The sequence below is a fragment of the Vigna unguiculata genome, chromosome 10 (assembly GCF_004118075.2).
Source record: "Vigna unguiculata cultivar IT97K-499-35 chromosome 10, ASM411807v1, whole genome shotgun sequence".
NCBI lineage: Eukaryota > Viridiplantae > Streptophyta > Magnoliopsida > Fabales > Fabaceae > Vigna > Vigna unguiculata.
In genome coordinates this window covers 7,605,525-7,623,687 of record NC_040288.1, presented here as the reverse complement: position 1 = coordinate 7,623,687, position 18,163 = coordinate 7,605,525, and the positions used below count along the sequence as shown (strand labels likewise).

General features: G+C 34.0%; 1 protein-coding gene across 3 annotated transcripts; it reads right to left on the bottom strand.

Annotated features, from left to right (window-relative positions):
• Positions 1-12,133: 12,133 nt before the first annotated feature.
• Positions 12,134-18,163, bottom strand: LOC114165058 (2-oxoisovalerate dehydrogenase subunit beta 1, mitochondrial). Of its 3 annotated transcripts, none has more exons than XM_028049708.1 (14): positions 18,147-18,163; positions 17,500-17,821; positions 16,295-16,406; positions 15,895-15,930; positions 15,738-15,797; positions 15,606-15,663; positions 15,424-15,521; positions 14,177-14,266; positions 14,026-14,094; positions 13,851-13,937; positions 13,395-13,490; positions 13,240-13,317; positions 12,510-12,596; positions 12,134-12,408 (listed from the first exon to the last, which is right to left on the bottom strand). In XM_028049708.1, exons 2-14 carry the CDS (start codon positions 17,658-17,660, stop codon positions 12,373-12,375), a joined length of 1,068 nt encoding a protein of 355 aa, XP_027905509.1. In that variant the 5' UTR covers positions 17,661-17,821; positions 18,147-18,163; the 3' UTR covers positions 12,134-12,372. The 3 variants fall into 3 exon arrangements, with proteins under 3 accessions (XP_027905509.1, XP_027905508.1, XP_027905507.1); XM_028049707.1 differs by lacking the exon at positions 18,147-18,163 and adding an exon at positions 18,003-18,020; XM_028049706.1 differs by lacking the exon at positions 18,147-18,163 and adding an exon at positions 17,911-17,927.

Below are 18,163 nucleotides of genomic sequence, written 5' to 3'. Positions count from 1 at the left end.
AAAAATTATAGCCTTTTTATTTTTTTTAAACACTGATTAATGGGGCTTCCGAAATTATTAAATTTATTTTTTAAAATTTATTATAGACAACAGTTTTATGGTATAGCCCACACATTTTAAAGGCAACATAGAAATAAATGTGGCATAAAGTATCCACATTTTGTAAAACGTTGCCATTGGAATACTTTAAGCGATGCGTGTAAAATTGTTGCCTATACTATGATTAGGCAACACTTTTATAGTCGTGGACAAATTTAGTGTTGCCTAAAGTCATTTTTGCTGTAGTGGTTTAAGCTTGTATGAATGTTTGAATTGATAGGAATAATGAGATGGTTTGTTGGTGTGCATGTGTTTGATGGGTTGGAAGGTTGTGGGTTTGAATCTTTGTTAGAGTAAGTTGGCCTTTTATGTTTTTATATTTTTTCTAAGTGATGGAAAAATCTAGAAACTTAGAAATCTCGTGAGAAATCAGAGAGGTAGCAGTTGGGGTGCACAGTAATCAAAAGTAATGGTCATTAAACCTTGAATTTAAGTTAACTTCGTTTTTATTATTTGTATTATTTATTTTAGGCTGAATTTGTGGGAGAGAGAAGAGTGGGTGAGAAAACAAAGAGTGATAGCACTTGATTTTCTTTGTTATTCTGTGTAGTCCTTTTGGGACTCATTTGTGTGCAAGGAAAGAAGGTTTGGCCAAGGGGCAATGTTTCGAATCATCGGATCCCTCTGTCAAATTTTCTGTTGTGATCATGAGTGTCATTAAAATTGGTTGTCCCACTGTTGCGTTAGAAATCCAAAACTGCAATGGACTGTATGGTGCAGGTTCTTAACTTTCAAATAGCAGAGCATCCTCTCGGCTTTTAGACAATAAGAACCTTAGGTGGCGTTGGGTTTTGTTCTTCCTCGTTCTCGTTATTGGTGTAAAAACGTGTAAAATTTCAAGAGAACGAGGGGTGGTTTACGTTTTAGGTGAATCTGTCGTGATATGGTGCATGGGTTCTTTTGCTTTGGACATTCATTCAAAATATTGAATTCTCTAAAAATTGATGAAATATTGCTTTAGGGTGGACTTGTTCTCTTTCCTTTAGAAAATTCATAAAATATTTCATGTGGGCCCAAGAGAGAAAACTTTGTTTTTTCTTTTCTCATTCATATTACTCTGCAGTGTTAGTGGTTAAGGATTGGCCTTTGGCTTTTAATTGTTCCGTTTCTTAGGCTATTTAAGTTATGGCATGACCATGGGACCCACGTAGCAATTCTTTTATCTACTTTAAGCTTTTGGTGGTAATTTGCATACGTAAAAGGCAAAGTAGTTTATTTAGCCGTAGGTCCCACTCTCTTCTTCTTCTTTTTTTTAGGTAGTCTTTTTTCTTTCGCACAAATCACATTATGTGGTTTTCGAGTGCAACCACTCATTTCTTTAGTGTCTTTTTGGGATGGTTTCAAGAATTGGGTTGTTGATTTTATAATTATAGTTGGGTTATTTTTGGGTTATTAAGTGAAAAAAAATTGGAAAGTGGTGATATTACGTAAAAGATTGAAACTAAGTATTCAAAATTTTTTATAAAGGGATATAGATTATATTACAATAATATATGTGTGTGTGATATAGATTATATTACAATAATGTGTGTGTGTCTGTGTGTGTATGTGTGTATGTGTGTGTGTGTGTTTGTGTGTGTGTGTATTTAATGTTATATTTTTGTTTCATAAATATACAATTTAGGTGACTAATATGAAAGGTGTGGTTTTGATATTCAGGATTATTGTTATAGTAAATTCATTATGTGGCTGCACAAGAAAAGTTACAAAGGCATGTTTTATTATGCATTGACTACATGTAATTGGGTATTTAAGTTGTTATTTTTCTTATATTGTTCTTCACAATGGAACAATTAATATATTAAATATATGTATATATATATATATATATATATATATACACATATATATATATATATATATATATATATATATATATAAGAAAAGTAAAATAATATAATTGGTAATCAAGAGTGTTACCTTTTTTATATGAAGATAGATTTACGTAATTGGATAGTTGAATACTCTATAAATTAAAATAAGATGCAGGCACTAAGCCACAAACAGAGTGGTCTTTGGGCGAGTGGCGCTTAGCATCAGGTTATTACTGCTAGGCGGTCTGGAGCACATTTTCACCTGGCAGCGCTTAGGCAGCGCCAGACAATAGTGTAGGGGCAGAGATATGTTGCAGATGGATTTACATGGATGATCTTTTTTTCTTGGTCAAGGATATGTTGGATTAGTTACGAACGGGGAGGTTCGTAACGGAGATGAGAGATGCGTGATTGATGCAGGCGGGGAGGTCCGTATCTTTTGTACTCTTATGTGGGGATACGAGGGGGGGATGTTCGTATGCTTCATGCTTACACTTGAGGCTACTATGACCGGGAAGGTTCATAGTAGGTGTTCACGCATGTTGAATTACAAGTAGGCAGGTTCGTAGAGTTGGAGTACGAGCGGGCAGGTAAGAGTTGGACTACGAGTTGTGAATTGATCTTTCTCATATAGGTTATGAGATTGGGGTCGAACGTTATAAAGAAGTCAATAAACTAAAATTGGCTAAGATAATTTGGGTGAGGGTTAATTCTTATTATTTAATTGATTTTATTATTTTTCTTTCTCAGCTCACCCTTTCTGTTTGTATTTGGCTATGATTTTGTGACTTGTCACGCAAGAGAGATGTGAATCCAAGTGAGGACCTTGACGCCTAGAGACGGAGTGGGGCAGAATATGCGGGATTACTTTATGTTTTATTTCTAAACATTTTGTAATAAGTTTTTATAATGTTTTTCTTTATTATGGATTTGTAATAAGGAGGATTCAGTGTATAGGAACTTCATCAATTCATATTGTTTTTATTTTTTTCGGATCATATGATCGTACATAAATATGTGTGACAATGACTTATGGTATATCAAACATGACCAATTACACATCGTGACAAATTTAAAACTTATTCGTGTTACATAGAATAAAAATTTCACATAAACAAACATTGTTCTGGTCAAAAGTATTGTTATTATAAAAAATATTGCTGATATAAGCAAATACAACTACATACTTTTGATTACATGATGATAATAAATCAATTCTCCTTACTAGATCAAACATTAAACTATCGTACGAATCCAAGACTAGTTTAAAGAAAAAAAAAACAAGGCAAGTTTAAAGTAATGAAAATGACTTCATATATTTTTATAAATTTTTTAAATCTTAATATACAAAGATATTTTTTCATCTTTCATTTATTAATTTTCAATATTTTATTTTTTCTTACTTTTTTGTTTCAAATTAATGTTACTTTGTTGGTTAAATCATTTCAGAGGTCCCCATTTTTTAGCGAAATCTCAAGTTGGTCCCCCCATTTTTATTTAACTCAATTGAGTCCTTATTTTGGAAAACTCGTTCCAATCAGTTTCTTTCCGTGAGTTGTACAGTAACAGTGTTAACTAGATGTCACGTGTCAGCACATGGTTTTTTTGATTTTTTTTATTTTTTTTAAAATTTTTAAAATTTTTTTAAAATTTTTTAAATATTTTTTTAATTTTTTGTTAAAAAAATTTTAATTGCCACATGTCAATCTGACATTGTGCCACGTGACAGAGACAATGTGATGTGCCACATGTCACAACTGGATGTGAAAAGTCTCAATGTAGTTCCTGTATTTCTTATTTTGTCTCAATTTGTTCCTAATTTTTTTTAAAACTAAGTCAATTTCATCCTTGTATCAAATTTAAATTTTATATAAATTTTACAATGGTATTTTTATTATAATTGATATTTTTAACAAAATTAAGTTTACTTAAATGTATATTTTTCATTAAACTTTATTTAAATATTGTTTCAAATATTTATATATCAATAATTTATAGACAAATGTTAGAATTGTAATAAAATTTTTTTAAATTTTTATATTTGAATTTATAAAGTTTTTATTTTTAAAGCAACTCTAACCTTTATCTATAAATTATAGATATATAAATATTTAAAACAAAATTTAAATAAATATCAGTGCAAAATATACATTTAAATAAACTTAATTTTGTTAAAAATATCAACTATAGTAAAAATACCATTGTAAAATTTATATAAAAAATAAATTTGATACAAGGATGAAATTGATTCAGTTTGAAAAAAAAATTGGGACCAAATTGAGACAAAATAACAAATACAAGGACTACATTGAGATTTTTCACATCCAATGCTGACATGTGACACTGCCATTGTCACGTGGCACAATGTCAGATCGACACGTGACAATTTTAATTTAAAAATTAAAAATTAAAAAATAAAATAAAAATAACCACGTGCTGACACGTGACACATAATTAACAACGTTACTATACAACTAACGGAAAGGAACTGATTGCGGACGAATTTTCCAAAATAAGGACTCAATTGAGTCAAATAAAAATGGGGGACCTACTTGAAATTTCGCTACAAAAATGGAGACCTCTGGAATGATTTAACCTACTTTGTTTAATAAAAAAAATTCTAGAAACAAATTTAAAATATCTGATAAATTAGGTGTTAGGATTGTTGTGTATTTAAGTGATGAGATGATTATTTTGCATCAGAATTTCCCCAATTCTACAACCAGAAGTAGAAGCACTTACTTATATTACAAAGGTTAAAATACATTTTTAGTCCTAATTTTTGTCAAGTTTTGTCAAATAAGTCATAATTTTGGTTTTGTGTTTAAATAGGTCCCAATTTTCGTCAATTTTGTTCAATTGGGTCTTTTTTTGCTAACACCGTTTAAATCACTAACGACCATGAACAGTAACTGCCACGTGTCACTTCATGGTTTTTTTGAATTTTTTTTGAATTCTTTTTAAATGTCCACGTGTCAACCCAACAACATGTCACGTGTCAAAGTCAGTGTTCTATATTCAATTTTTATATTGTTCAATTTAGTCCCAATTTTTATTAACGTGAACCAATTTGGTCCCTCTCCAAATTGAAATCAAATTTAATTTTTATATTATAAAATTCACATTTTTTATTAAATATTTTTATATAATATATTAAAAGTAACATCGTTATAACTTTGATATAAATATTAAATTTGGTCACATCTTCGATAGGGACAAAATTGGTTAATTTTAAACAAAATTGGGACTAAATTGAACAAAAATAACAAATATAGGGACCAAATTGAATATAAAACATTGACTTTGACACGTGGCACACTACTGGGTTGACACGTGTACATCTAAAAAAATTAAAAATAAAATAAAAAAATAAAATAAAAAAAAAAATCATGAAATGACACGTGCCAGTCAATGTTCATGGTTGTTAATGATTTAAACGGTGTTAGCAAAAAATGATCTAATTGAACAAAATTGACGAAAATCGGGACGTATTTGAACACAACCAAAATTAGGACTTATTTAACAAAATTTGATAAAAATTGGTATAAAAAAGGTATTTTAACCTATTACAAATGCTCTCCAGAATTCCGAAAGAAACTTTAATAAATATAGAAAGGAAGAGAATATTGTACGTCAATGAATAAATTGATGTTTTTACGATAACTGATTAGTATTTCCTTATAACTACTGTAATGACTACTTAACAGTAACCCGTACCCCTAAAATAACTTATTTCCTAACAACTTTTCCCTTTGCCAAATTGAATCATTGATATTAAAATACTTTCTATCATAACGATCATGAAATAAACATTCATCCTCACAGAATTTATTGAATTTTGTTGATATATATTCACCTCCACCGGTTCTTACTACTTTAATCGGTTTCCCATTTGCTTTTCAACCATGCATTTAAACTTCTTCTTAAAGACATATAACACCTCATTCTTTCTTTTGAACAAGTGTATCCACACTTTTTCAAATCATCAATGAATGAAATAAAATAACTGCTGCCTCTAGGAGTTTCAATCTCTATAGATTCGCAAATATCTGAATGTATCACTCCTAATTTCTGTTGCCTTTTTAGGGTAGGAATTTACTAAACCTTCCCCTAGTTTGTTGTAACAGGTGTCAAGAAAGAAGGGAAATTAGTGCCAAATGCTGTTAGAAAGAGTGGACACGTGGCTGCTGATCCAGGTGAGAGGAAAATCAGGAAAGGCACTAGGCTAAGGAAAGAGAATATACGGCTAAAGGATTACGTGTGAAGGCAGTCCAGGTGTTGCTCCCCTCTGCTTTGTCTCTCTGCTATTCTTTTCCTTTCCTGAAACCCTGATCATTCTTCTTTTATCTATTCTAATACGGGCTGGAATATCTTTTGGTACAGGTGAATTGCAGAGCATTAGTTGAAGAAGGCAAATGGCTGATAGAATAGATTGAGTGATGATATTCTATTTCATTGTTTTATTGAACTACTGCACATTGTGCTTTTCTTTTCAATAATATAATCAGCCTACGTTTCATTGGTGCTTTCATTTAGCTTCCATGGCAGACAACACTCGCCTAAAAGAGCTTCAAGCAGCGGTTAAAACCCATTCCGAGGAGATAGGTCGTATCGCTAATACGATGGATGTTAAATTCTCCGAACATAATGAACGTATGAATTAGATACAGGTACTGTTGAATCAGATCTTACAAAATATGGCGAAGACGCATGGAAGTCCGTCGAGCTTCGTCTCGGGAATATCGGGGATCACAACTCCCAGTGGAGTAACGCCAGTTAAGGAGATTTCATTGGGTTTCCCCCACTTTGATGGAACTACACCAATCTTGGAGTGGATCTTCAAGGCAGAAAATTTTTTCATGTATCACAATACTCCCGACGCTGCTAGGGTGGATATCGCTGCTATGCACTTCGACAAAGAGGTTGTTCCATGGTTTCAAATGTTGCATAGGATTGCAGCGATTAATAGTTGGTCAGATTTGACTAGAGCAATGGAGTCTCAATTTGGCCCATCTCCTTATGATTGTCCTATGGCTGACCTGTTCAAATTGACGCAAACAGGTTCTATTTCAGAGTATTATCTACAATTTATGGCTCTTGCCAATAGATCTATTGGATTAACAGATGAAGCTTTGTTGAACTGTTTTGTTGGGGGATTGAAAACTGAAATTAAGCATGACGTGGTAGCTATGGTGCCTCCTACATTGCTCCGAGCAGTGGCTTTGGCTAGATTATATGAGGACCGACATTACCCTGCATCGAGATCTGTTAATACAAATTATACTCATCGGTATTCTACTGTCACTGCAAATACAGTTACACCCAATGTTGTTATTTCCAAGATATCCAGTAAACCTTCCTTACCGGGTCTGTTACCAACCCCTGTTGCACCACCATTGAAGCACACAAATGTGAAACGCATTAGTCTCGCAGAAATGCAGCTTCGCAGAGAGAAAGGGTTGTGTTATTTTTGTGATGAAAAATTTTCATTCACTCACAAATGCCCAAATAGACAATTATTATTCTTACAATTAGAAGAAGAAAGTGAGGATTCTACTAAGTCCCAAGTACAGTTGCAGATTGTTTCAGATTCTGAACAAAATATAGATCATCATTTATCCTTGAATGCTCTCAAAGGAGGTATTGGAATTGGTACGACACGTTTTTTAGCATACATAGATAAATTGGCTGTGACAGTTTTAATTGATGGTGGCAGCTCAGACAATTTTCTGCAGCCTAGAGTGGCTAAATTTCTGAAGTTTCCCATTGAACCAGCCCCCATGTTTAAAGTTATGGTGGGTCATGGTAACTACATGGAGGCGGAGGGAGTGGTTAAGCAATTGAGAGTTCAAGCCCAAGGAAATCTATTTCAGCTACCTGTGTTTCTCTTACCCATATCAGGCGCAAACCTTATTTTGGGAGCAAGCTGGTTGAACACAATTGGTCCACACATTGCAGATTATGATGCATTGCAATTGAAGTTTTTAATGGCTGGAAAATTTCACACATTATAGGGGGATTCTAGCTTGGTTCCTCAACAAGCTCAACTTCATCATATTAGAAGAATGATGACAACAAATTCAATTGCTGAGGTTTATAGCATGCAAGTAATGGATGAAACTCCTTTACCTAAGTCCATGTTAGACTTACCTACACAGATGGAGCTTGAACTAGCTTTGTTGTTGCACACCTATAGCGTTGTCTTTGATACACCCACCAGTTTACCTCCTCAAAGATCTCATGATCACACAATTCCCTTGTTGGAAGGATCTCAACCTGTTAAAGTCAAGCCTTATAGGTATCCGCACAGTCAAAAGGAGGAAATCGAAAAATTAGTGAATGACATGCTTGCTGAAGGAATAATCCAACCTAGCAAAAGTCCTTTTTCTTCTCCAATTATTTTGGTAAAGAAAAAGGATGGGTCTTGGAGAGTTTGCACTGATTACAGGGCCCTTAATGCCATCACCATTAAGGATTCTTTTCCTATTCCGACAGTAGATGAGCTAATTGATGAATTATTTGGAGCTAAATTTTTCTCTAAGTTGGACCTCAGAGCCGGTTATCATCAGATATTGTTGAATCCAGATGACAGACATAAAACAGCTTTTCGTACACATCACGGTCACTATGAGTGGTTGGTTATGCCATTTGGCTTAACCAATGCCCCTACAACCTTTCAGTGCTTAATGAATGATATTTTTCCTGGGTTGTTGCGAAAATTTGTATTAGTCTTCTTTGACGACATACTGGTTTATAGTGTAACATGGAAGGATCATTTACAGCACCTGGAAGTGGTTTTGAATATCTTGAAACAACATCAGTTATTCGCACGATTCTCTAAGTGTTGCTTTGGTCTCCAACAAATTGATTACTTGGGACACATATTGTTGGGCTCGGGCATAGCTATGGATGAAATGAAGTTGGAGGCTATTCAAAGGTGGCCTATTCCAACCAATTTAAAACAAATGAGAGGGTTTTTGGGACTTACAGGGTATTACAGACGTTTTATTAAGTCTTATGCCACAATTGTAGCTCCATTAACTGACTTGTTAAAGAAGGATTCTTTTGTATGGAGCCCATCTGCTACTCATGCTTTTGAAACCCTGAAACAGGCTATGACTTCTACACCAGTTTTGACAATGCCTAATTTTAAAGAACCATTTGTGTTGGAAACTGATGCCTCTAGCAGTGGAATAGGTGTTGTGTTGAGTCAGAACATGCATCCTATTGCCTATTTTTCCAAGAAGTTATTATGTAGAATGCAGAAGCAATTTGCTTATGCTCGAGAATTTTATGTCATTACGGAAGCGATGGCTAAGTTCAGACACTATCTTCTTGGCCATAAGTTCATCATTAAAACGGATCAAAAAAGTTTAAAAGAATTATTGGAGCAGAGGTTACAAACCTCAGAGCAACAACAATGGCTTCCTAAGTTCTTAGGATATGATTTCACTATTCAATACAAGCCCGGGAAAGAAAACATTCCAGCAGATGCGTTATCCAGGACTTTTTTTTATGGCTGTTTTGGGACCCATTCATGCTTGGCTGAACCAAGTGATTGATATGACTCAAGCAGATTCTGAAATGAGGAAAATTTATCAAAGTTGTGTGCAAGGGAAACCACTTTTCGCAGACTACATTGCTCATAATGGGTTATTGATTTTCAAAGGTAAAATTGTTTTGCCTAAAGATGCAGCTCTGCTAAAGCAAATCATACAAGAATTTCATGCTTCCAAAATTGGAGGACATGTTGGAATTAATAAAACAGTAGCTCGAATTGCAGCCAATTCTTTTGGAAGGGCATGCGAAGCGATATTACCAAATTTGTGAGAGAATGTTCCATCTGTCAACAAGCTAAAGTAGATCATGTCCTCCCTGCGGGGTTGCTTCAACCACTGCCAATTCCACAACAAATTTGGGAAGATATAGCCATGGATTTCATTGTCCAATTACCGGCATCACAAGGGTTTTCCACAATATTGGTGGTGGTGGATAGACTCTCAAAATTTGGATATTTCATCCCTATGAAAGCTGATTTTAACAGCAAACTAGTTGCAGAAGTTTTCATTAACAACATTGTCAAAATACATGGGTTTCCCAAGACCATAGTATCAGATCGAGACAGAGTTTTTATAAGTTCCTTCTGGCAGCAATTATTCAAGGCTCAAGTCACAACCTTAGCTATGAGCTCATCTTACCACCCACAGTTAGATGGCCAGACTGAGAACCTCAATAAAACGCTGGAAATGTACTTACGCTGCTTTGTTTTTTAGCAACCCAAGTTGTGGGTTTCAATGCTTCCCTGGGCTCAGTTTTGGTATAACTCTTCTCATCATCAAAGTTTAGGAATGACACCATTCCAAGCTATTTTTGGCAGGCTTCTACCATCCATAAGTCCATACATAGAAGATGGTCGAAATCCTAGTCAGTTACGAGACTCTTTGAAGCAAAGAGATCAATTATTATCCCAACTTAAAGCAAATTTATTGAAACCTCAACACTATATGAAAATGCAGGCGGATAGAAAGAGGAGGGATTTGCAGTTTAAAGAAGGAGATTTGGTTTTGGTGAAACTTCAACCTTATAGGCAACATTCTGTTACCTTAAGGAAGCATCAAAAATTAGGAATGCGATATTTTGGACCTTTTCCAGTGTTGGCGAAGATTGGCACGGTTGCATATAAGTTGCAACTACCAGAATCAGCAAGGATTCACCCGGTTTTTCATGTGGCACTACTTAAACCATTTCAAGGAGTGATTTCGCAGCCTTATGTTCCCTTACCTCTTACATCAACAGAGATGGGTCCACTCCTCAATCTTGTTAAAGTGTGGGACGTCAGAATTATAAAAAGACTTAACAAGGAAGTTTCACAAGTATTGATTCAATGGGAACACACTGATGCCATGGATGCTATGTGAGAAGATTTTCAAGACATTGTTGATTCTTATCCTCTGTTCAACCTTAAGGACAAGGTTTGTCTCGATGAGAAGGGCAATGTAACAGGTGTCAAGAAAGAAGGGAAATTAGTGCCAAATGTTGTTAGAAAGAGTGGACACGTGGCTGCTGATCCAGGTGAGAGGAAAATCAGGAAAGGCACTAGGCTAAGGAAAGAGAATATACAGCTAAAGGATTACGTGTGAAGGCAGTCCAGGTGTTGCTCCCCTCTGCTTTGTCTCTCTGCTATTCTTTTCCTTTCCTGAAACCCTGATCATTCTTCTTTTACCTATTCTAATACGGGCTGGAATATCTTTTGGTACAGGTGAATTGTAGAGCATTAGTTAAAGAAGGCAAATGGTTGATAGAATAGATTGAGTGCTGATATTCTATTTCACTGTTTTATTGAACTGCTGCACATTGTGCTTTTCTTTTCAATAATATAATAAGCCTACGTTTCATTTGCACGAACCGAACACACTCATTGCACACTTCATTTGGAATTTCTACCCGAGACAATTCCAAAACCATATTTTCATGGCCAAGTTGATACAAATCACTAAAATTTAGATGTTCATATCGAAGATGTCACAACCATTCTCTTTTGTTCTCTGATGTGACAAAACATTGATACTTAAATGTACTCATTCATGACGGTGATCTAAGATTCTAAATCAATGAAAATAAGTTAAATAGTGTATTTGTACACTCTCAATTACACATAAATCTATCATTAAACAGTTGCCAACGGATTCAAATATATAAAATTAAAAAAAATAGAATAACTTTTTTTATATATATTTAATAATAATTTTAACAAAATCAAAGTTGCACTTACACACCTAGATATACACTGATATACACGTATGTCCGTCACTGCTCATTTCAACCCGTAAAAGCTTGAATAACCGGTAAAAGCTTGAATAACCAGCTTCTTGTTTTCATCTAAAAGACTGAGATAATTATCCCCCATTGTCATAGCAAACCCTTTCTATAGTAACTGACTTAAGTTTAAGAGGTTTGTTTTCAACCAAGGTACATAAAGTACCTCTTCAATCATGATTTCTCTGCCATCATGATCTCTTAGCACCACTCTTCCAATGCCCTCTGCTGTCAAACTACTATCATCACTTAAATTTCGGATGCTCAAACAGGAAGTACTTCGAAAATGACTATCGTCTAAAATTCTATACATCTATTTAAGTTTTGGTGTAAGAACTTGTGGATTTTTTAACTCATTGTTTTGTTTTAGTTGGATGATAAATGAAAGTGTCAATGTTTTTGGATACACATTATGAAGGTAAATCAATTAAAGAGAAAAAGTCTATTTATCATAGGAAATTTTTACTGATGGAGATCACTCGTTTCAAATTAAAGGCACTACATGTGTATGCCCATTGTTCTTTTGTTAATATTTTTATATAACAGTTTTTCATAACCACCTACTTCCATCGTGCTATTTACTAATGAATCACTCCGTGGCATCAAGATTTTATAGATGACCAAAATATGGTGACTAAGTTCATTAGTACTTCACAGTTGATTTTATTGCATCCAATATCTGCATTCAATGAATGACAAGCTTGTATTAGTAAACATAGATCTTAAACATGATGCATAGACGAAAGGAAGAGATAAATTTGAGGTAAACAAACATGTTACCTTATTTTTTGTTGGCATGTAGAAAGGTTCAAAAACCAAAGGAAATGGAGTGTCCAGACCACAAATTCTTGCTACAGGGGCCTCTAACTGTGCCACGAAAAAAACACAAAACATGTGTTCGAAATTCCACATTAACTAAAAATAAAGTTAAATTACAGTATATAAGTGAGAGCAAACCTATTTTACAAATTGGTTATATATATATATATATATATATATATATATATATATATATATATATATATATATATATGCATACATACATATTGATACGTAGGAAAGCTAAACTTCTCTAAAAGACTAGGTAACAGTGATACTTTTCTCCCCTTTCCATGGGTAAGAAAAGTACATTTATATAACCTAAAAACATGACATTAACTACATTATGACCCTACAAGTGTCATCATCTCATTTTAAAAAATTAAAACTATAAACTAAATATTGTAGGACCATCATATAAAATCTTTGAACCACTTTCTTTTTCTTCTCAATCTTTTATTCCTCTAGGTGGGATTTTCATGAATTTTGAGATTTCTACATGAAAATGTGTTGAGGAGGCTAATGAAAATAAAAATTACCCTTTATTGAGAGTAGCATTTGAAAGGAAAATCTGCAGATATATATGAGTATTCCTATGGACTTGGAGCTACACTTGTATGCACATGGTACTAAATCATTCTAATTAATGAGTCCAACTTTGAGTGGTATACATAAAAATACATAAGCATACCCTTGAGAAGCAACGCTCAACAATGGAAGCTGAGATTTCAGCACCAAAACCTCCAGTTATAGGAGCCTCATGACTAACCTACAAATTACATCAGTGCATCATGTGAGTTGATACCAAACCAGGTTACAGTATTATTCTGTAAACTGTATACTCACTAGCAATCTTCCTGTTTTATTAACTGAGGCTTCTACTGTTTCCTTGTCCCAAGGAATTAGTGTCTTCAGATCAATCAATTCACAAGAAATTCCCTCCTGCAGAATCTCATAATAACATTAGAATTAAATTCCACTTAAGAGATGAAAATGTAGGCCTCCACTTAAGAACTGAATTCCTAATATACAGGTAATATATTATAGCAGAAATGAGAAATTGAAATGTCAAACTTTCTTTTACATAACAGAACTAAATCTTGTTCTTGTGTAAACACAATTTATGAGCTAGTGAATAGGATGCTCTTGATACCTTTTAGATTCCCTATGTATATGTATAGTTCTAGTTTGATGCTATTCAGGTGAACCTTTTGGGAAGTTTTCCGTGGAGTGAACAAAAATATGGTGTGATGCAGGATACATGTTTCAAGAGCTATCAGTTGCAGTGCAACAGCCACTTACCTTTTCCGCATCAATACAAGCTTGTTCCATTATAGATAATTGAGCTCCCCATCCCACAAGGGTTACATCACTTCCTTGCCGAATCACCTGAATACACATTTCAATTTCACAGAATCACGTCTCAATAGTGTTGAACAAAAATTTTCTTTTATTCAGTATGACAAATGGTGTGTACCTCAGCCTCAGATAAAGGAAGCATGTAATCATCCTCCGGTACTTCTTCTACGGCCAAACGATAAAGCCACTGAAACCATGAATCACCATATTAGAAACGTAAAAAGTGCATACTGTGCTCATAATTTAAGGCTATTTTGGTAGAAAACAACCTTCGGTTCAAAAAATACTATAGGATTTGGATCTCTAATGCAAGATAGCAACAACCCTTTTGCTTGTCGTGGACTTCTGGGGATGACCACCTACAAAGAAACTCAGTTAAGGCATTTGGGGAAAAAGTACTTATCTAAGAAAGGCAAAATATTCAAAGAAATTTTGTTTTCCCACAAGAAATGAGTGGCATTCTATAGCTCTTATGCAATCACAAGACTGGCACAAACTTGAATCCAAATCAATGAAAATATAGGGAACAGGGAGAAAGAGCAAAACTATTGAGAGACCATGACTTGTGGTTCTATTGGGCCTGAATGGATAAAGTATACAACTCTACTTCAACCTACTGAAATTCTAGAAAGTGTTTTAAACATATGCAACATTCCATCTTAAGATCAAGCATACAGATTATACGCACCCGATTTTTTACGTATGAGCACAATATTATGTGAGCATATATTCGAGATTCCATCAAGTAGACATGAGATATGATTAAATTATAATATGAAAATGGACGCAAAACTTATCTAACAAACTGGTTTTTATGAAATTTTGTTATGCCTAAAATCCACAATGTCTCGTAAAATATAACCAAGAGAAATTTGTTGAGTCTATCATGTCATCTACTATTGAACCTTCCATAAATATTTATTCCCATGTTTTAGACATCCAACTTTTGGTGTGAGGTGATGTGCTAGAGATATGACTAAATTATAATATATTTAATGAATACAAACCTCAACTTATAATGCATTTTTATGAGGTTGAATTAGATCTAAACCTCACTTTCTAAGAGTATCCCTTAGGGACTTTGAGAGTATGTTATCTAAATGCATCTTGGTCAAAGGCACCTTTTCTATAATAAAATAGCAGTCCACTTAAATATTTTTCGGTCCATTTTACCATATTATACATTAAAAACTTTAATCTTCCTTTTATATGTTATCGTTATTGAATAACTTAGTCTTCAACTTCATTGAAATGATTTTTCCGTCATTATTATTCCACTCACCTTGATAATCTTCTTAACTGGACAAGTGAGCAATTTATGATTGCCATGGATTTCAACACTTTTCTTGCCTTGCACACTACCTTAAGTTTAGAATTTGAATATTTATATAGTCTATTGAAAAATCACACACTATAGTGTAGGTGTCTTTTTATTTGAACAACATGGACAAGAAATAGAAGTGAAGGAAATTAAGGTTCTGACAAACACACTGAAGTCCATATGAAAGTTGCATACTTTGATACCAGGAACATGACAGAAGAAAGCCTCAGGGGACTGAGAGTGGTAATGCCCACCATGGCCCACAGCTCCATAAGGGGTTCTAATTGTTAAACCTATAAATGAGTAAAAAAAATGAATGCAGGAACTGAAGATAGAGATGAGCCAAACTTCAAATTGAAGCAGTATAAGAAATTTACCACCGCAATTAAATTGGTTCCCACTCCGGTATCTGAATTTGGCAGCTTCATTGACAATCTGGAAACTAAAATTGGTCAATTACTGATCATAAGAGGCTTTTTGACTAAACCAAGCCATGGAAGGTAGCTTGCCTGATCAAAAGCAGGGAAAATGTAATCTGCAAACTGGATTTCTGCTATGGCTCGGTTTCCCTGTCAGGTAAAATATATAAATAGCTTGAATGTATCAGATTGTAGTAAGGTTTGATAACAAAGATATGAATGAATTATTTTAATCTCAGAGACTCACCATAGCTGCAAGACCAATACCAAAGCCAACAATTCCCTGGGAGTAGCATTGCAGTAGAAACATTTATGTCAATTCTTAGGATATAAAAACTACAAAAATAATTAGAAAGATACTTAGTGTAAAAAGAAGAAATACAGTAAAATGCACAATCAAATTCTTTGAACACAATTTCAGAGTAAAATTCCATCATACCAAGTTCTAGAAAATGCTCTTTTTTAAGCTTCTTTCCCCTTTCTGTGATAGAAAATCATCTTGGAGGTTCGAATTTACTTCTGATTTGTGTGATATTACAACCATATTTTCATCATGCTTATTGAATATACAGACATTCACATGGGAGATAGGTAGAAAGAAAGAAAAAGGAAGCACATAGGCAATGTGAAATTATAAAACTAAATACCTGCTCACAGAGAGGAGTATTGAAAACCCTCTTTTTACCAAATTGGTCTGCTAATCCTGTTGTGCAACGGAAGACACCACCAAAGCTTACATCCTCTCCAAACACATAAGAACTGTGATCATGTGCAACAGAAGATAAGGAAGTACACCAAATATTCATGCTATACATAAACAACTCATAATAGTGCAACTGATAGAACCTTAAAGTACGACATCTAACACAGAAACTCAGTTTGTCTACTAAGTTAATATTAGAAGAAACAGTATCAAACAACTTCTCAAACACGCTAAGGCTCTACCAAGATATGCAGCATCTGAATATTACTTCAACATAGTTTGTTTAATAGAGTGCTGAAATACGAAGCATCCAAGAGCAACCTTTGCTAACAAAGTTTGGCTTACATAACAATTCACTGTTCCATTAAATCTCAAAATATTGCTCTACACAAGGGATCTGAGACTTGGGGGTCACCAGCAACTATTTGAAGACTTCCCTATTAGGCCCTTTATAGAAAATACAAAATCATTTCCTTAACAGAAGCCCCAAATCTAAAATAAAGATAAAGTTTTAACAAAAAGTAAAAATGAAAATGAAAAAACTCTGGGAATTGAATGTTTCTTGGAATGATGTTAGATGCTACAGTGTTACAGTCCAATGCTTTCTTTCCCCCTCTGTCCTCCACTCCTATGGTTTTTGTTTTTTTTTTCTATTTTCTGGTATCAAAGTTGGAAAACACCTTTCAGAATAATAACAGGGAAACAATGCAAATGATACACACCGAAATTCCTAAAGCTAAAGGACATGCTTCAAACCATTTCATCATCACCTGGAATAATTTATGAGTTACATTAACTTGAAATTATACAAATTCCAGCAGACTACGTACAAATCGAAGCATAAGACAACAACTCAACACAGTTTGAAAAAATAACTAAACAAAACTAATTCCAAGCTGTTTGTTTCTACACATGAAGGAAAAGGAAAAACAAATAAATAAAACAAACAAATTAGGTGAAAGTCAATACTGTACGAGATCCCTATATCACTGAATTTAAACTATACAATTGAAATGAATGATAAGGATTAAAACTAATTATACCAATATTTGAGCATACATCTTGGAATGTAAGATCAAGATTACTCTTATCACCTCTCACACTCTCACTAGATATATCTTCATGAAATAAATAAACAAAGATACCAACCGGGGATCAGAGTCCAAGGCAATGTGCAGAGCCTGATTAATTGCAGAACAGAGGTTCAATGATTTCACACCTTGCTCAGAAGCACCCTTTTGAACGCTGGTGGAGGTGGAAAATCCTCTCTTGTAAACCAAAGAGACCAATCTTCCAAACTTGGTTGGCATGTCTATGATGTGAAAAACTTGCTGATACAATAGTTTCCCAAAACGGATTTCAACTTGAATTTGATCAAACTCTTCTCTCCCTTCTCTTCAAGTTCAAAATTTTCGGGCTTTCGAGTTGAGAGTTTGTTGGGTATGTGTACAAGTATCTTTCGTATCTTGCTCTGTGCAGGGAACACGAGAAAGGATAAAATTATAAAATATTAAATTAAAAATTAGGGGAAGAAACATTGATTGGGGTTAAAATCTGAACCGTGAATAAAAAATTGTACTATTTCGTTGTAAAATATAAATTGTAAAATTTGCCAAAACCAATGAGTTCTGAATCGTCCATAAAACGCTAACTTTTTGTTAAGTTATTTCTTCACTGAAGGTGCAACAGGTGTCATTAACCACAACAACGTTGTTTTGGTCTGAAAATCAAAGCTAATAATAATAATAATAATAATATAAAGTAGATAAGATCTGGTGTGTGTTCGAGTCACTGACCCTATCCAGCGGCTGCA